This window comes from Sorex fumeus, unplaced genomic scaffold (assembly GCF_029834395.1).
Source record: "Sorex fumeus unplaced genomic scaffold, SorFum_2.1 ptg000126l, whole genome shotgun sequence".
Taxonomy (NCBI): Eukaryota; Metazoa; Chordata; class Mammalia; order Eulipotyphla; family Soricidae; genus Sorex; species Sorex fumeus.
Genome location: NW_026606183.1, coordinates 5,161,216 through 5,181,373, shown reverse-complemented (window position 1 = coordinate 5,181,373; position 20,158 = coordinate 5,161,216). Strand labels below are relative to the sequence as shown.

The 20,158-nt window shown below is 40.5% G+C and overlaps 1 protein-coding gene across 1 annotated transcript in view; it reads left to right on the top strand.

The window, feature by feature from the left end:
* The window catches only part of RABGEF1 (RAB guanine nucleotide exchange factor 1), a 59,114-nt gene extending 39,518 nt beyond the window's left edge, over positions 1-19,596 (top strand). The window contains exons 5-9 of the mRNA XM_056137616.1: positions 1,545-1,626; positions 3,709-3,841; positions 5,017-5,108; positions 15,501-15,757; positions 17,487-19,596. Coding sequence (XP_055993591.1) covers positions 1,545-1,626; positions 3,709-3,841; positions 5,017-5,108; positions 15,501-15,757; positions 17,487-17,885 — 963 coding nt within the window. The 3' untranslated portion in view covers positions 17,886-19,596. The remainder of the gene's footprint in view (positions 1-1,544; positions 1,627-3,708; positions 3,842-5,016; positions 5,109-15,500; positions 15,758-17,486) is intronic.
* Positions 19,597-20,158: the final 562 nt, after the last annotated feature.

Below are 20,158 nucleotides of genomic sequence, written 5' to 3'. Positions count from 1 at the left end.
TTTGATTTCCTCTTTGATCCAGTTATTCTTTAACAGTATGTTGTTCAGTTTTCAGGTGTTGTAGCTATTCTCAGTTCTTATTTCCCCAAGTGAGTAATATCCCCCCAGGGTAGGGCCATGCTGGAATAATGATCCAGGAGGGGCAGTAGCCTTGGCTGCTTCATGGGAAATAACTTTCTGTATATTTGGGGATAGACTTCTTGATGGAAGAATGGGCAGTGAAGTGATTTTCCCCCCCTCACCCCCGAAAGGAAATATAAGTTTGTCAATCTCTTGTTTAAACTGATCATTGAACTCCAGTGTATAAGGTGGATTGTAAACTGAGACAGGTCAGAGATGCAAACAGCTAGCACACAGGTGAGATTTGACAAGGGCCCAAAACAGAAAAGGATGGACTAGAGAGACACTGTTAAAGCAAATCAATAGATATAATTTTGCTGCAACCCCTGACCACAAGTTGTTCTTTCTGAATCAAACTAGTGCTGACATCTGCATCCTTCACTGGGTTTTATAAGTCCATCATCATATTGTCATCGATATGTATATAGAGGCAGACTGTGAAAAACAATTCTACTGAATTATTCCTGGCTTTATGTCCTTCATTATACAGTGCGTTTGTTGTTGTTGTTGTTTCTTTTGGGATCACACCCAGCGATGCTCAGGGGTTTACTCCTGGCTCTGCACTCAGGAATTACTCTTGGCGGTGCATGGGGGACCATATGGGATGCCAGGAATTGAACCTGGGTCAGGCATATGCAAGGCAAACTCCCTACCCAATATATTATCGATCCGGCCCTACAGTGCCATTTTAATGAGAATTTGGAAGAAATTTTTAGAATTTCTCACGTAAAATTGGTTGCTTAATATTTTGGCACTGAATTATGTGACTGTTGTTAGATAAACTTTATAGATGATTGCTCGAAAGTCAAGTTGGAGACAAATTAATAGACTAACTTCTGTATTTTTAAGGGAAGGCGAGGAGAGAGAGGTTTACCTGGGTCCTCTTACATGCGAGGCAAGTGCTGTGCCATTGAGCTGCATAATCATTCCAAGTTCTACTTTATTTATTATTGTTAACACTTTCTTTCATACCACCATCTGCTTGTTTTGTACCAAACTGTATTTCGCTTACTTTGCTGTTGCTTGTTTTGTTTGGTGCTGAGGATCAAACCCAGGTCTTATGAATGCAAGGCTTGTAGTTAACAACTGAGACACATCCCTGCTTCCCCCCTGAACTGACATGTGTACATATCGTCCCCCGAGCACCTTCAGTGGTCACTTCTGAGGACAGAGCCAGGAATAGGCCCTGACCTCTGCAGGGTGTGGCCCATCTACTCCCTCCCCAAAATAGACTTTAAATATTCTTTGAAAGAAAATGGGTATTATATATAATGGGTAGAGTTTTCTCACCTGCAAAGTTTATGTAGTTTGTAGTATTTATGAAATTCTCATCTGGTTCAAAGAGTGGGTATCAAGTACTTCATGTATGTAGAGCTTTATTTATGGTTCAGCTAACAAGCAGTCTTTTTCTCCTTTTCATTCAGGAATTAAGTATTGAGGAACAGTCAGAATGTACCCAGGATTTTTATCAGACCGTGGCTGAAAGAATGCAGACTCGTGGAAAAGGTAATACTTTGTAAACCAGACATTGAGAAAATCATGGAAGTTGCACAGGACCTGACTGTTCAGTCTCTTAACAGTTTCCCTCTTCTTCTGGTAACCTACGGATTTTCCTACTATATCTTAATTACTCCACCGACATTCTGGAAAATAGTCTTACATTTTGAGAACCATAATGTGTGTCATGTATCATGTGTATCTTTCCAGGAAAATCAGAGCAACGGGATAATTTATTGAGCAGTGTTTAATAAATATAAGAGCTGATGAATTAATACCCCTCTGGAGGTTTCTAAATGAAACCCCCCTTATCTTGGGAATCACTGTCTTGGTGAATCTTGGTTTATAATTATGTATTCATCCAATGGATTGGGGTAGAAGGAAACAGTGAGAATCACTGATTTAATGCAACATTTTTAGAAATTCTAACCAAGTTTGACTTCCATTGATGTTGGATTTTTTAAAAGAAACTTATCATGTATGTATATCTGGGAAATCTTCCCATTGTCGACCTCAGGGAGATCTCTGTGGTTTTATTATAAATCTCAGTAAAATTAAAGGGTAAGTAAGACTTACCTTTCTCAAGTCTTGAGAATTTTAGTTGCTTTTCCAATGAAGCATTTGGGAGTAATCCATGTGGAATTCTTCCTACTTATGTGGATGAACACCTGTTACATTCTGTCAAAACATCTTAAGTTAGAAGGTCAGAAGTGGGGATTCTGTACTTAACTATTTCAAAAGTTGAAGTAATTTTAAAAACATTTTTTTATTATTATTTTTTTAATAATTTATTTATTTATTGAATCACTGTGGGAAAAGTTACAGAGCTTTCAGGTTTAGGTCTCAGTCATGTAAATATCAAACACATTTCCCTTTACCAATACTTATTTTTTACCGCGAACCCCAATAGAACCCCACCTCCCACCCCTCCGAATTCCTGTGAGGCAGATGAGTTCTAGTTAACACTCTATCTACTTTGACTAGATTCATTGTTTCGATAAAAGATGCACCATTATTATTTAGAGTTTACCAGCCCCCCCACCCCCCAAATCAGACATGCTGAAAAAGCGTTGTGAAATGATTTGCTTTCTACAGCTGGGTTCAAGAATATCGCGGCCGCGCGGCTTTGGATTTCTACTATTTTACTTATTAACCCTGGAAGTATTTCTACTAAAAGTCAGATAATTAAGAGATTGGTTTCTGTGCTCTGGAGTCGTGGCCGTGCCGGAGAGCCGCTCGTTGGGGGCAACTGGTGACCTCGGTAAGGCGTGAAGGACGGGCCAGAACGCCCCCCTTCCCATGAGGTTTTTGTCGCCCCTGACCCCCGGCTCATACCTGCTGTCCACAAGGCTCCCATGTGGCCGCCATCTTTCTTTCCAGAGAGGAGAGGGCGAATGGGGCAACACCCTTTCCCCTCCGGGCAGGCATGATGGCACAGTTTAACGCATAGTCCATAGTCCGTTCGCTTTTCTGCTCCAAGCTGCTGGTTTTCTGTGTTAAGTCCTTGTGCTTCTGGGGCCGTGGCCATGCAGGAGAGCCGCTCGGTAGGGCGTGAAGAACGGGCCGGAACGCCCCCCTTCCCATGAGGTTAAAAACATTTTAAAAGGCTATTTTAAGACACTACCTGTATTGCTTTCATTCCAGGATATGTTAAATATATTTCCTTATTTTGTTGTGTTGCATTTTTAATAGATTTCTAGTACTTTAATTTTTTGTTCCATAAAGTTCTATAGAAAAATACTCTTAATTTAGAATATCCTGCTTTTGACTATAGACCAAACATGATTGCCACTCAATGCCTCTTTTGCAAAACACAATACCCAAAAGGAGAGAGAGAACAAAAGGGAATACCCTGCCACAGAGGCAGTGTGGGATGGGGGTTGGGGGGTGGGAGGGATACTGGGACCCGTGGTGGTGGAAAATGGACACTGGTGGAGAGATGGGTCTTTGATCATTGCATAATTGAAACCCAAGCAAAGAAGTTTGTAAGTCTACAACTGTACCTCATGGTGTTTCACTAATAAAAATCAAATTTAAATAAATAAATATCCTACTTTTTATTGAGCTTTTGTATTTATTTGGATATTTCAGTGTCTCCAGAAAAAGTTGAGAAGATAATGGATCAGATTGAAAAGTACATCATGACACGTCTCTATAAATATGTGTTCTGTCCAGAAACTACTGATGATGAGAAGAAAGATCTTGCTATTCAAAAGAGGATCAGGTAGTTCATTGTTATGTTTTTGTTCTCATATTTATTACCTGCACTTTGAAGAAGAGTTTGTGGGAGAAAACGGTACTTGAGTTTCAAACCCTGAGAGCTAATATATCTATCATTCTCAGCATATAAGCCTTTTTGTGGTATCAGAAAGAATGGGAATATGGTGTATTGATAGGAGGAAGAGGCTTGGCTGATCATATTGCTTGTTTGTATTCAAGTTTCTTTAGTTAAAAACCAAATACAAGATTGTTTCAACTCTGAAATTTCCAAGGAATAGAAGAGAGTTGCATTTAACTTGTTAAGCACGAAGGTATGCAAGAGGTGTCTTTCCTCATCCCTCTCAGGAATGCTCATTATTCAGTCTTTATTCCAGTCACACCTTTTCATGAACACTGAGTTGATGACACTTCTCAAAGCACTCAGTCAGTATTGAGTGAGTGAGTGAGTGCCAGTGCTCTGAATTCCAGTGGCAACAACACTAGAAACAGACAGAAGAGTAAGGATGAGCCCCAGACTGAGAATGATTAGAAGAGGGCCAGAGGAATCCCAATGGGTGTCCTAGACAAGGGGACTGGTATTGGTAGATTTGTAACTGGACTTTGTCACACCAGAAGTGACGAGACGGAGTCTGAGGTTAGGAAATCGGGGTAACTTGGTGGCCTTTGAACTGAAATGCAGAGTGAAAGGATTAGTCAGGAAAGTAGTAAAGGTCAGTGGTGAATGGCTAGGATGTGACCAGAGAAGCTGACTTGATACATTATTGTTGGCCTCTTACTTAGACGGTAGTCATCTGGGAGTTGAAGATAGAGCTTAAAAGGACATTAGATGGTGAACTGAGGGCAAATTTTTCTTAAATCTTTATCATATCAAGTGCTCTTTTTAGTTTTAGTATAATCTCATTTCAACTGGTAAAATAGACTTCTGCTTAAATTTTTTATAACAAATGCAGAAGGAAAGCCTCATTTTACCAGTTACTTTTTTTACCTCATTACCTTTTACCTGGTTACTTTGGCACGTGAACTACATGTCTGATATGTGCGGGGGTGATGTACTTGAGCCTGGAGATGTGTGATTACTCAGTGTTGCCTTATATTTTCTCTTAACTGAAAGAAACGGCAATATAAATTACTACAGCCCATTCTTGGAAACTTATTTTACTGTCTCTTTCTCCATTGTAGAGCACTACACTGGGTTACACCTCAGATGCTTTGTGTCCCTGTAAATGAAGAAATCCCTGAAGTGTCCGATATGGTAGTGAAAGCAATTACAGGTCAGTGTAATTGAGAGCTTTTATACTTGACTCTTTTTTTTTGTTTGTTTTCAAATGTAGGAGTCTGCTATTTATTCAGCCATTGATTAAGCTGTTTGAGTTGGGCATGAATTCCACATTACTTTTTTTTTTAATTGAATCACTGTGAGATACAGTTACAAAGCTTTCATGTTCGAGATTCAGCCATACAATCATCGAATACCCATCCCTCCACCAGTGCATACTTTCCACCACCATGTGTCCAGAATATCGCCCCCTCCCATCCCAGTCCTCACTCTGCCTTCATGGTAGGCAATTTCGCTAGTATTCTCTCTCTACTTTTGAGCATTATGTTTTGCTTGAATTTTCCCACCACCATTCAAGCCTTCCTGCCAGGGACAGATGCTAGATCATTTATTGTCCGTTGCTCATTATGAATATCTTGGGTGTCACGGCCACACGCTTCTGGAATCCTAGATTGTAAATGGTTGGGTTCCAGAGACGTTTCTATAGGGCAACAATCCATTTTGGAATTCAGTTGGGCATCTCTCTACCAAGGCTGTTGGTGCATTAAGATGGTGCTGGGAGGAACATTGTGGGTGTGACATCCAGCCCAGTGAGCTGGCGGGGAGCCGGGGAGGGGCGAGACAGCCTGGCACCTCTGCTGCCATGCGACCTGGAGATTTAGTCCTGGAACCTGCATACCTGGGCCTTGCTTATGGAAGCTCTTGGTCACCAGGATTCCATCTGGAATAGGCAGAGAGACTACACCTGATCCATCTAGGGTGTAGTGGTAAAATTGGCTTGGTATTGGGGTCTCGAGAGATCTCTGGCTCTGTGCTGTCTTCTGGGACTCGTTGCTGTGTCTCTGGACCAGGGCTGTTGGTACGCTAAAATGGTGCCCAGAGAGACATTGTGGGGGTGACAGCCATACTGACGAGTGGACAAGAAGCCAGGGGTGGTCAGCCCAGCACCTCTGCCACCATGTGACATGGAGATTTAGTCTTGGAACCTCCATACCTGAGCCTTGCTTGTGGAAGCTCTTGGTCACCGGGATTCCATCTGGAGTAGGCAGAGAGACTGCACCTGATCCATCTGGGGTGTACCAGTAAAATTGGCTTGGTATTGGACTCCGGAGAGATCTCTGGCTCTTTGGTGTCTTCTGGGACTTGCTGCTGTGTCTATGGCTTTTGATCTCTTTCAAGTTTTATTTATGGGTCTCTGAAGCAAGGCCAGTATTAGAATTTACAGGGTGGTGCTGGAGTTTGTTTGTGGGGGGTGACTACCAGTGCTTCCATGGTTATTGGGAAGTGGTGGAGGTAGCCTACCCCAACTCCATGAAAGCCTAGAGATTTTAGCCACAAAACCCACATGCCCGAATTTTCAGCAGATTATATCTTGGTGAGGTCCGTCCTGAGACGGTGGAGTCATGCCAGGGGTATGACGGCGATTTTGGATTGTGGAAGCAAGTGGCTGCTGGGGGCTCTGCTTGGGCAGGAATAGGCCAACCCCCCCTTCCCCCTTCGATTTGCCTCCAGTCTGTTCAGCCTTGCATGGATCCGAGATTAACTCTGGCTTTTGGTCTCTTTTGAGATTTATCTTATGAGATAAATTTATCTTATGAGATAAATAGATTTATCTTATGAGATGAGCCTATAAATGAGCTTATATAGCTGAGCCAGAGGTGGTTTGTGAGCATGGCTCCCATATACCTAACTTTTGGTCGTTTAATTTCTTGGTAAATTTGGGCCCAAGTCGTTGGGTTCTGGCCAAAGGCACAGTGGCAATTTTGGGGTGTCAGGACACCTGAAGGCACCATCAGACTGCAGATGCACTTGCCCCACAGGTACAGGTTGATCTGTTGGTGACATCATATCCCCTTCCCTGACTCTTTTTTTTTAAGTTAGCATTTTGCTATATAAATCCATAAAGTATTTCTAAAATGGAGATTATAAGACATATGTTTGGGGCTAGAGAGAGAATACAGAGGATAAGGGCACCAGCCTTGCATACTTCTATCTCTGTTTTAATCCCCAGCACTACATACGATTTTCCCAAGCACCACCAGGAGTATCCCTGATTAGAGAATCTGGAGTAAGCCCTGAGCATCACTGGGTGTGACTCAGCCTCCCATCCCCCCAAAATGTCTTTAATTGTTTCTTTTTTACTGGCTTGGTCAGTAAATAAATGAAGAGCTCAAATTTGATGTTCCATTCTGAGACGTTCAAGTTTTGTATTTTGAGTGTTTTAAAAATTATTTGCCAGCATTAGGGCTTGTGACTCAGAGGTTAAGCACTTCCTTCCTTTCATGAGTGAAGCCCTAGGTTCAAATCTTGGCACTGGAAAAAAAACTATGAAATATTAATGTGAAGCATTAAGTAGCATATAAGTGGCTTTTCTCCTTCATGTTATGACTAATGTCTCTTATTTCTTTGGACTTTGAACTAGTTTAGTTATGTTTCACATATTGAGCAAATATAACAGGTAAATTTTTTAAAACTTGGTTGCATTTATATATTCAAAGTAATTTTGGTGGGATTTAGCAAGGCAAGGTAATCTCCAGACTAGAGTTATCAAAATGATATTTCTAATGTGGTAATTAGGTGTGCTTTGTTTCTTTTTTTCTGGCTTGTTCAGAAAATAAATGAAGAGCTCGAATTTGATGTGTGTGTATTATTCTGAGAGGTTCAGATTTTTTATTCATAGAAATAACCCAGTAGAAATGCAGCTTAAGGTTTTTTTTTTTAATTTTCATTTTTTGGTGGAGGGGATACCCAATAGGACCCAGAGAGTAGTACAGTGGGCAAGGAGCTTCCCTTGCCAACCTAGATTAGATCTCCCAGTGCCCCATATGGTTCCCTGAGCAACACAAGGAGAAATCCCTGAGCACAGAACTAGGAGCAAACCCTGAGCACTGGTGTGGCCAAGAAACAAAAATCAAAAAAACAGCGATGGAAAAAACGTTCAACCTTGTCCAGATTCTTATTGGTTAGGGAGAAGAGTTGCAAATACTTGCTTATTTAGAGATTGCAGATAAAATTCTGCTGGGAGGAAAACTAATCAGCTAATATTAGCAATGTCAGGGACAGGTTTTTAGTCCGTTCATTTGTTTATAAGAACTTTAGACTTATTCAAGATATAGAAAGGAATGGAGGCCTGGAGCAATAGTACAGCCAGTAGGACGTTTGCCTTGCACATTGCCAACCCAGTTTCGATCCCCAGCAACCCATATGGTCACCTGACCACCACCAGGAGTAATTCCTGAATGCAGAGCCAGAAGTACCCCTGAGAATCATCAGGTGTGACCCAAAAAAAGAGTGGGGAAATGTTTAAGGTATTATCAGTGTTGTGGAAGAACAGCAGGACCCTGACAGAAACTTAGTTTCAAGACCCTCTGAGGACTGGGTTACCTCCTCTAACATGGTTCTCCCACTATCACAGAGTTCTGTTTCTCTGCGTATCTTTGCATTTCAATACCTGTTCTAAACAGCTTTTTCTCTGTCCCATGTGAATTCTGGAAGTAGAATGTAATTGATCTGGCTGTTTATTTACTATTGTCTTTGTTGTTCAAAGCTTTTCTGCTTCTTATATCCCATGAATTGACTCTTTGAATCTACTTTTTTAATCTTCTGAGCAATAAAGGGGAAAGCTTCTTAGATATCACAATATGGACCTGGACTTGTATTTTCCCCTTCGACACTTACTAAAATGTTCAAAACTGTTTATATTTAAAAGCAATCAGTAGGAACTCATGTTGAGGACTCTTTTCTGAATGCCACAGGAAATACCTTGTAAAATCAGAACTCACATGTGCCAGACCATTATTTACTTAAAAATAGATCTAAGAGGATTTCAATACATGAACGGTTTGTTCATAAAATTTGAGAAGTGAAACTTTTTTCTCAAGAAATTTAAGGTGGTATTTTAACAGACCTTTTAACAGTAAACTTAAGCCACAAATTTATTTTTATAAATTCATTCTTAGGGGGCCTTGTTTATTATTTCTGAGAATCCAAGACTGTTATTCCTATTGCTCAGTTCAAGGCCCTGCACATGCATGTCTTTGCCACTTGAGTTATACACCCAGGACCACCACAATTGCAAAAGCTTTATCTTTTTCTCATCCTGTCTCCCATTTTACTAGTACAAATGCAAACATAGTCTGCCTCTATGAGGACAAAAGGTAACATTATTTCTAATTTAAGGTGAGATCCAGTACAGAAGGAGTCAGTTTGTAGCAGTTCCCCCCCCCCTTTTTTTCCTCTAGTGCTGAGAATGGAACCCAGAACCTCAAAATTCAAAGGCAAATGCTTTACTGCTGAGCTACATCCCTGGCCTCTGTGTGGTTTTAATTGTATTCACATGTGCTACCAGCCTATTACTTGTTTTGAATGAAGCAATTTTTATTTCAATTAATATAAATCTACATATAAAGAAAAAACTCATGGATGAAAATCCATTCCATGTCCTCTTGATTCAGTGAAAAACACCAGTCTTTGCACTTGGGCTTAAAAAATGATGATCTCTGTTGTATATGAATAAAGATTTTGAGACAGGTGTTTGCCTTGCGCGCAGCCAGCCCAGCCGAGCCATGTTCAATTCCTCCGCCCCTCTTGGAGAGCCCAGCAAGCTACCGACAGTATCTCGCCCGCACGGCAAAGCCTAGAAAGCTACCCGTGATATATTCGATATGCCAAACACAGTAACAACAAGTCTCAAAATGGAGACGTTACTGGGCCTGGTCGAGCAAAATCTGTGAACAACGGGAGGACACTTCACTTACTTAAGATGACGTGGATATGCTGGAAGTGATCATATTACCAAGAAGATCACACCCTAAATGTGTAGAATGGAATCAAAGCACAAATATATTCTAATTGGAGGAGATAAGAGCCCTCTGAGATCAGAGAGAAATTTGCTAATCCCACTTCTATATTTTTTTCCTCTAACGGCCAGAAGAAAGTCTAACCTCACATATGAAACATGTATTTTACCTTTGAGCTATAACCCCAGCCCTCTCCCCACTCTCCCCCAAAGAAATAGGTATTTGAAATCATGGTTCTGTAAACATGATCTTCAAAAACCTTGAAATACTAAAATAATAGGGCTTATCTTTTAGACAAATTCAGGATGAAAATTCTTCTTTCTTAGACTTCTTTCCAGTAAACTACAGTCTGAGAAGCCAGTTTTATCCCAGCCAGTATAATCTACTGTCAGTTCTTAGTAATATGGGAGTCTCCAGGATCTTTGGACTCTTCATCTGGACTCTTCAACCAAAAAGACAAAAAGACTCTAAGATTTCTGCCATGAGGTTTAATTAGGGTACTCTTTAGGACTCTTTTGGTTTGGGTGCCACATTTGGTGAAGCTCAGGGGTTACTCTTGGCTCTGCACTTAGGAATTACTCCTAGCAGTGTATAGGGGACAATATGGGATGCTAGGGATAGAACCCAGGTCAGCGTGTGCAAGCAAGTGCCCTATCTATTGTGCTATCTCTCCAGTCCCATGTTTTGTTTTGTTTTCCCCTTTTTTAGGTCTTCCCATTGCCTTTAGGAAGACAGAGGATTAGGTATTCCCATCATCAGTTTTTCTTAAAGAATAAGGGTATGAAGAGTGAAAGAGTGTCAGTGGCAAATCTTTTCCTCTCGCTTGTTTCCACCTAAGAATAGAGCAGTGGTTCGGTGGTCTGGTCAAGTGCTACTTGCCCATACACCTCTCTTCCCCCCACTTCCTGACATTCAACAATAGCTGGAGGCATTGTTTTATTTCATGCACTTGTGGGTGGTACTGGCATCTCGTGGGTAGAAGACAGGGATGCTATTAAACATTCTGCCATGCATGGAACTGTTCTACAAATTAAAAAAACAAGTTATCTAGCCAAAAATGTGCCAACTTGAGAAATCTTGAACCTAAAGAGATAGTTTACCTACTGTATTCTCAAGCCTCATTAAAGAGAAGTCTAGACATCTGCTGAAATAGTGTATGCAACACTCAGCCTTTTCTTTCCTACTGATTTCAAGTATAAGCCCTGAACAGAAGATACAGAGATAGAGCAATTCTTGGGGATCTCCTGAAAGTGAAAAATAGACAGATAGGCAAGTCTTTGCTTAGAGAACTAATTAAGTGGGAAGTCCCTTTTTTCTTTTCTTTTCCTTCCTATCTCCTACTTAAAGTTTTAGTGCTGTGACTAAACTGTGCACCAAAACTGGTTAGGAGGGAAATAAAACACCTTATTTCAGGGTAGGGATATTAGACTTCCATGCTGAAAAGAGAATATGGAAAATAAAATTCCTTGGGTTTTCTTTTTTCTTCTTTTATTTACTTCTTTTTCCTTCTCTCCTTCCTTTTGACGTTCCTGCCCTTGCCTCTTGGCAGTAATAGTCACATATATACCCAGATAAAAAGTACTTTCTCTTCAACTTTAAAACTTAAAGAATAAAGATTAGTGAGAGAATGAAAATGAAAAATGAAAGAAAACTTGGTAAATAAAACAAAAGTTCTGCTTATATTTCTGTTTTTATTAGAAAAAGAAAAATGTATTAACAAAAATTATAGTCTAGAGTTAAAATATTAAAGGAGCTAAATTTGAAAAAAAAAACCCTATGGTTTGCATAATGGACATGTAGTAGTAGGAATAAAAACATTAGTGAGGTGAAATAAGTTCTTTGTACCGCTGTCTTCGTGGCCTGTAGTTCTGGGAGGCTAGTCAGGGAAGATGGCCTATGGGATGAGAGCTGAGTGAGAAAATTCTTTTGGTACCTGTCACCATCCTTTGTAAGTCTGGAAGTTTTATTCTTGCAAGTGGAAAGCAATTGCCGTCAGTTAAGCTGCTTCTTGTTGCAGATTGCAAGCAGATACGTACATTCAAAGGGTAGGATACGTACACCCTGTCCCTTCTCTTGTGTCATTCTAGTAAGTCTGATACTTAGCCTAACTATTCCTTGTTGGCCTCCTAATCTTTGTGACAGAGTGTGCCTTTATACAAACTCTCCGGTTGAATTTAGACATTGGTAGATAAGGTCAATAAAATAATTTTTTGCTAAGAGAAATAAAGTGCTAGAGTGATAGTACAGTGGGTAGGGCACATACAGATAATTTGGGTTCTAACCCTGATATCCCAGATGGTCCCCTGAGCCCTCAAGGAGTGATTCCTGAGCACAGCCGGGTATGACCCCCCCAACAAAAAAAAAATAGTGAAAAATAAAATGTTATTTATGAGATGACACTTATGCTCCTGCTATGTTTCTTCTGTAAAAAGCAAGTAACACGTGTCACAAAGGTGTTGTAGGTGCTCACAACAGTGATATTTTTACATATTGTGAGGATTAGCCATTGTGGACCTATTTGTGACAGCTGTTATTGTTGTTTTTACTTGATGCAAAGTTTTTATTTTTGAACTGTATATTAGATTGTATCAAGTGTAGTTTTTTCCTATAGTTATTAATTTCTTACTAGATATTTTTGAATCATCATGAATTACAGGTTACAAAATTGCTTGTGGTTGTTTCAGGTATACAATGTTCCAACAACACCAATCCATTCACCAGTATCCACATCCCTCCCCCAGTGTCCTTTTCTAACCTTCACTGACCTAGTCCTCACCCACCCCAGTGGCAAGCTACTAGAAACCAGTTCTCATGCTCTTTGTTTCTGTTGCTTTTGGCATTTATTATTCTCCTATGTCTCTTTTTACCCTGCATCTAACAAAGCTCATTCTGTCTCTCTCCCTCTGACTGACTTCACTCAGCATGGTACTTTTCAGATCCATCCACATAGCAGCAAATGGTTTGATTTCATATTTTTTAGTGTCTCAGAAGTAGACCATTGGGTATTTGTGTGCCAGGTTTCTTTATCCAATAATTTGTTCGCACACACCCACACACACACACACACATATATATATATATTTTTTTTTTAACTATATCCCATTATCTTGGACCCAGGTAAAGTAAAAGGTAAAGGCCCTCCCGTTGATCGTCGATTTGCTCGAGCGGGCCCAGTAACGTCTCCATTGGAGACTTTGTTGTTACTGTGTCTGGCATATCGAATACTCTCGGTAGTTTGCCGGGCTCTCCGGGAGGGGCGGAGGAATCGAACTCGGGTCGGCCATGTTGGCCGCTTGTAAGGCGAACGCCCTACCCGCTGTGCTATCGCTCCAGCCCCAAGGGTCTTAATTTGATAAGTCTATTGTAGTATATCTTATACACATGGCTTTGTATGTAATTTCCTTCTTTGGTCTTGCTATTTTCAGTATTTTATCTCCATGGCTTTCATCATTCTGATTAAGATGTGTCTTGGGGTTTCTATAATTTTTAGCTGATTCCCTTCCAGCCTCTAGGATCTGGGTGCCTGCACTCTTTAGTTCTGGAAACTTCTCAGCAATGGTGCTTCTTCATAAGCTTAGTTTCTTTGCCCTCTGGGGCCCTATTGACTGTTATGTTATTCCTCTTGAAATTCCTCCCAAAGTTCTCTTATCTGATGCTTATTTGTCTTGAGGCTTTTTTCCTTCTTCTGCTGTTGTCTGCGTGTTTTCTGCGTGTCATATGGGAGCTCACTGTAACTCTGATGTGGAGACTTCCAGTGAGTTTTTCATTTTACCTACCAAATTCTTTTGTCATCTCTGCTCGTACAGTTTGTTTCTGCTCTCATATCCTCATATGTTTTATTGGCTCTCCATTCCGTTGTTTCTTTGAGCTCATTCCACATTCTCACACATTTCCTCTCTGAGGTCTTTGTCAGAGAGATTATAGAGGTTGAGTCTTTAGGACGACTGTTTGCCCACTACTCTTGCGGGGTTTCCGTGCCGCTTTCCCATTGTGCCTGTTGTAGTTCGGGGGTGAGCCTTTCCACTTCACTTTCAGTGTCGCCTACCTCCCACCCTCTGCTAGGGAGGTCTTTGGGGGAACTTGGTCATTGGTCTCTTCCTTCCCTGTCCAAGTTATTCTCTTGCTGTAATATGATGTTACTCTTTAGTGGTGTAGAGCTTTTTACGCTTGTTCCAGGAATGTGTTCTATGGCCCGAAGTTGCTATTTCTCTAACATTAAGGATCTTTTACTTCTAGCTACCATAGCTATTATTTGTGGGTTTTGAAGAGAGTAGTGATTGGAGCTGGTGCTAAAATGCTGTTAACCCTGTGTGTCTGGGGGTGTTCAGGAGCCATGCCGACCCGATGCGAGTTCAGTATAAGAAACCAAGGTTTGCTCCTTATGGGATGTAGAAGGAGGGAGATTATCCAGAGGCCAGCCACCTGCTTCAGGAAACCGCAACTTCTGACCTGTAGGCAGGGAGAGGGCCCACACCATCAGCTCCCATGTGGCCGGCTACCTCCTGTCATTCTCTGTACTGTGGACAAAAGTGCGACCACCCACTGTAAGAATCTATGACTTCTTCACCCCAACCTTTTTACAGGGATTGTTTGTTTGAAATATTGTCTTCCAGCCTCTGACTATAAGACTGTGTTTGCCCTTTTTATTCACTTGTGTATCTTGGTGGAAGCAGAAGGTGGATTCAGTTTTCTGACCATCCTGCCACTTGGTGTCACTTAATTTGTGCAGTGACGCTGTTAACATTGAGTGACATTATTATGGAGTTTTGTGCCATCTTTCAGTAGAAGTTTGGCCTGTATGTATGGTTTGTCTTGTCTTAAAGAAGCCCCTCAGTACTTCTTGAAAAGTTGATTTCAGGTGTATGAAATTCCTGAGCTGTTTGTTACCTGTGAAGCTCTGTGTAATTCCTTCAAATCTGAATGGCTAAAATATTCTTGGTGAAGCTCTCACTTCATTGTGGTCCCCCCCACCACTTTATTCTCTTACGTCTTTGAGCTTGCCAGAGTCTCATTAGGTTCCTTTAGCTGGTACCCTTTGGGCCTGTTGTAGACTGTCGCAAGGCTCTCCACCTCACCTTTTTTGTTATTTTTTCATAAGAGATCATAAGCAATGTACCCTCATGATTGAAGTCATTTAGAATCAGAAAGGAGTCCCCTCTCTGTCACTCACTGTCTATACGATCTGGGTAAATCATCAAACTCCTTTCAACCTTAGTCATCTCCTTAATAGTATTAGTAGTATCTGTTACTCACGCTGTGGTTTCTAGCCCAAGGTCATCTCATTTCTTTCTTTTTTTTTTCCCCCTTAAATATTTATTAGTGAAACACTATGAGGTACAGTTGTAGTCTAACAAATTTTTGTGCTTGGGTTTCAGTTATACAATGATTGAATACCCATCCCTCCACCAGTGGGCATCTCTTTTCTTGGTATGGATTTCTTATTCTTGCTTTTTAAGTTTTTCATAAGCCACCTGATAGAGCAGGAATTGGTGAAGGTTCCTCTGTAACTTAATAGGTAGGAAATAATTTTCCTGTTGCTCATATTCATCATTATTTTTATACTAAAAGCTTTTCCTTCTGCTTTATAGATATCATTGAAATGGATTCAAAACGTGTGCCTAGAGATAAGTTGGCATGCATCACGAAATGCAGCAAGCACATCTTCAATGCCATCAAGATCACCAAGAATGAACCAGCTTCAGCTGATGACTTCTTGCCTACTCTCATCTACATTGTTTTGAAGGGCAACCCCCCACGCCTTCAGTCCAATATCCAGTATATCACCCGCTTCTGCAACCCAAGCCGATTAATGACTGGAGAAGACGGCTACTATTTCACCAATCTGGTAAATGTTTCTTAGTGTTACGGAAAAGAACTGAGAAGTTATTTATATGAGAGAAATTTCACAGGCTGGGGTGAATTTATGCTCCCGAATGAGACAGCCTGGAGTGCTTGCAGAGCAGGGACAGCTTGCCCAGACAGGCACCCCATCTCCTAGCACTTGATTAGAGATTGTGATAATTTTCTGAGGTCAGAAAAGAGATTTCAGTCACACACAGAGGTGCTCAGGGACGGTTCTTGACTCAGTGCTTAGGAGTGACCCTTGGTGGTTCTTAGGGGAACCATCTGCTATGCCAGGAATTGAACTGGCGTCATCACCCAGTTCTGTTTTGCCAGGAAGTGTCTGATGGGATTGTGATACTTTTTTGGGAAACACGACAGCCATGTTGAGCTCCCACTTCCATTGGCTGTTCCCGCCCCCCCCCCCCCCACCTCCCCAGGCCCCAGGCATAAGTGCCAACTGCTTGGTTGGTTTTAACCAACCTAAGAGCCAACCTAATGTTGGATATTGATTTCTTCATTAAAAAACAAGATTTGTGTTTGGTTTTTTCCACAAAAGTGTTATCTCCCAGTCTCTGAAATATCTTCCTTATGTGAAAATGTCATGTGCTCTTTGTAGAAAAATTTTGTTGGCATCAGAAAATAAAACAAAAATGTCTGTTTGGCAGAGTAATTGTTTCTCTACTGATATTTGCTAGTGTTTATTCTATATTTATGAGCTAAACATGGACTTGTATTTTGTATAATTTTCGCAATACATCCAGGTGGTATTTTCCTAATTTTATCTATGTGGAAACCAGAACGAGTGTAGGTAACTATCTCTGTGACTCACTTGATGTCAAGTGACAGACTGTTGCTTTCAAAGCATTGTACTTTTAACCATTTGATGATAAAATATCTCTTTGAGACCAGTGCTCTGTATATTATACCCATATCCTGAGGACGTGTCCAGTGACTGGCCATACTCTGGGTAGGTAGGCATTGTGGGGAGTTGGTGAAAGATCGTGGGGCATGTGCATAGGTAACCTGAAGCTCTAAGCCATAGAAATGATTCCTCTCCTTTAGGTGATAGCAGGAAAGCAGAGAACCTCTAATTTCCATTCCATTTTTTGTCCAAAGGAAGCTATGTAGTAATTAAACTCTGTATTGTGGAACAAAACACCTAGGGTGTCCCCTCAAATATTTCACTGTATATGATCCTGGAATGGACAGGACTGATGTGCAGACATTCAGACACAGTGGGAGGTGGCAATTAAATTTGTTGTTTTTGAAGGAAGAAATAGAATAATTAAGATTATTGTTATTATTTCATTTGGGAGCCCCACCTGACGGTGCTTAGGCCTTACTCCTGCCTCTTGCTCAGGGATCACTCCTGGCCGTGCCTTGGCATCACATGCAGTTTTGGAGCTTAAAGTTCTCTCTCTCCACCGCTCTATATCCTCCTTGGTAAACTCAGTTCTTTTGATACTCTGAAGGTTTGTTTTCATTAGACACTGTCTGTTCACTTGCTTTGTTTCTTTATATACCAAACTTGTGAGATCATTTGTTTTTTGTCTCTTTCCTTCTGATTTATTTTACGTATAAGTTGGTAATGTTTGAAGCTGGGTATTTTACTTCTCCATAGTAAAGGAATTAAAACATCAATTTGAGAAAAAATGGAAAAATAAAAATCTATTTGAGTAAGTGTTACTTTCCTCATGTGACTAACAAATAATTCTCTCTTCTTTTTGTAGTGTTGTGCTGTGGCGTTCATTGAGAAATTAGATGCTCAGTCTTTAAATTTAAGTCAGGAAGATTTTGATCGCTACATGTCTGGCCAGACTTCTCCAAAGAAGCAAGAATCTGAGAATTGGTCTCCAGACGCTTGCTTAGGTGTTAAACAAATGTATAAGAACTTGGATCTTCTTTCTCAGTTGAATGAGCGACAGGAGAGGATCATGACTGAAGCCAAGAAACTTGAAAAAGACCTAATAGATTGGACAGATGGAATTGCAAAAGAGGTTCAAGACATTGTTGAGAAATATCCACTTGAAATTAAGCCCCCAAATCCATCTTTAGCAGCAATTGACTCTGAAAATGTTGAAAATGATAAACTTCCTCCACCACTTCAACCTCAAGTTTATGCAGGATGATAAAAATATGCATAGTGTTTATTAGAGCCTAAATTGTAGAGCTCTTACTACAGTTCACTGATGGGATCTAGACTATATCTTAATTACTCCAAACATTTTTAAAGGTACTGTTTATGGGGATTGTTTGCTTTGTCTTTCAAGGCAGGGGAAGCTTGGTAAATAATAAAATACTATTTATTTGAGTTACTGAAATAGATTCATTGACGCTTGTATGAAAATTTTGTCTAAATTATTTCTCCATGATTTTCCAGTATGCTTCCTCTGTAAGCATTCTCTGTGGTTTGGATTGGGGTGAATACTTGCCTTTTAAAGAATAGAAAAATGCTAGAAAAATATATGCTGAAGGGAAATCAATGGTACCGCTATTCTACAGTTTGAGATAATTTTATAATTGTAAAGATAAAAGATATATTGTTAAGTAAATATGTAAAATTGTAAATATGTTTTAAAAAGATGGTGTCTGCTGTGCATGGCATTACATGTGTTAATTTTTTTAATTTAAAATGAAGTATATTGCCTTTAACACAGTTTAATTTGGTTTATCCCATTTAAAATGAATCTAGAAAATGTTTACTTCTAATACGTTAGCCCTAACTTAAAGATCCTATATAACACAGACTGTGACACCATTGGGATTCAGAATAATTTTTAGGTCACATAAATTTACTATTCAGTAAAGTCAATTGAAGACTTCGAACCATGCTTCTTGCACCTCCTTCCTTTACTCATCATAAACATTTATTAAGACTGTGGATGTAAAGGAGCTGGCCCAGGAATGAGCACACACACTCAATTGTGAAAATTTGCCCCATACATCTCCAACTGTCTCCTGTGACAAATTGCTCCAAGTATCAGACTAGTTTTGCAGGCAAGGGAGTTACCCTCCAGGTGGTTAATATAACAATCAAAGAATATTATTAAACACAGGATAATGTTAATCTCACTCAATAAGCTTGATAGTCACTGACTGTGGAATCTTTTCTGGTCCTCAAGGAACCTTTCATATCCTGCCAGCAATCCTTCCAGTCAAATTCAAGTGATTTCTATAGATTATCAGAGTTGCAGTTATTTGCAAGGGGTCACAGGGTGGAGTGGGGTTTGGATTTTGGGGCCATACCTGACATTGCTCATGGGCTGCACCTGGCTTTGTGCTCAGGGATCACCTCTGGTAGTGCCTGGGGGACCCTCTTACCAGAGAGAGCATTGTTTCTAAGCAAGATTACCTGATGCTTGCAATTAAGAAAGGTTTCTTTGCTTGCTCACTCTCTATAGGAAGTAGCCACAAATTTATTACTTAGTACACCACAAATTTATAATGTAGTACACCACAAATTTGTGATGTGGTGAATTTGAAATACACCTGGGGTAAGTATAAAACTCTATCCTTGACACATAAAAATGTATCAAGGTGACATATCTGTTGTCCTGAAGCACTGACATGAAGCCATTAAAATCAACTTAATACCAAGGTCACTTGGAATGTAGTGACTTAGTATTTTCAAACACCAGTAAGACTTAGTCTTAGAATCTACTTTAAGGAACCCTGGGTCCCACAATGATTTTAGTAGAAAATTTTTCCCCTCTTTTCTTTTCTATGTACTTTCTAGGTGCTAATCCAAATATGTATACTTTTAATTCTCCTGGGAATGTATAGTTTTTTTGGTTGTTGTACACTATATTTGTTAAATAAAAATGTGCATATCAGCCCCCCCACACAAAAACTGTCTTTCTTTTAATTTCTTAAACTAGTTGAATTCATTTGGTTTATATCATACTAGTCACATCATTCGGGAGCTGTGATAGGGGCCTGTAATATGGTACCGTTCAGGAGTGGAGGCTTCTAGAATCTCGCTGGAAGGGAGCAGGTCCTGTGATGGCAGCGGAGGCAAGATGGGGGTGGAACAGAGCAGCAAAGCAGAGGACAAGAAAGAGCTGTGGTGTGGGCCCTTCGTATGGCACCATTGGGTGTGGAGGCTGCTGGGACTTATAATAAAAATTTAAAAAATTAGGCGTATATGCTGCCAGAGCCCATGTGCTGCTTGTACCCATGTGGCCGAGCCCATGTGGAGCCTGAGCGCATGTGTCGCCCGCATCTCCCCTCTTGAGATGTGTACTTTCATGCTTTTGTGTCTAATGCTAGGATGTGTTTAGGGGCTCTCTGCCCTTGGAAAAGCCTGCATTCTCTCTTGAGTACATTACTCTCTCTCTCTCTCTCTCTCTCTCTCTCTCTCTCTGTCTCTCTCTCCCCTCTCTCTCTCACTCTCTCTCTCTCT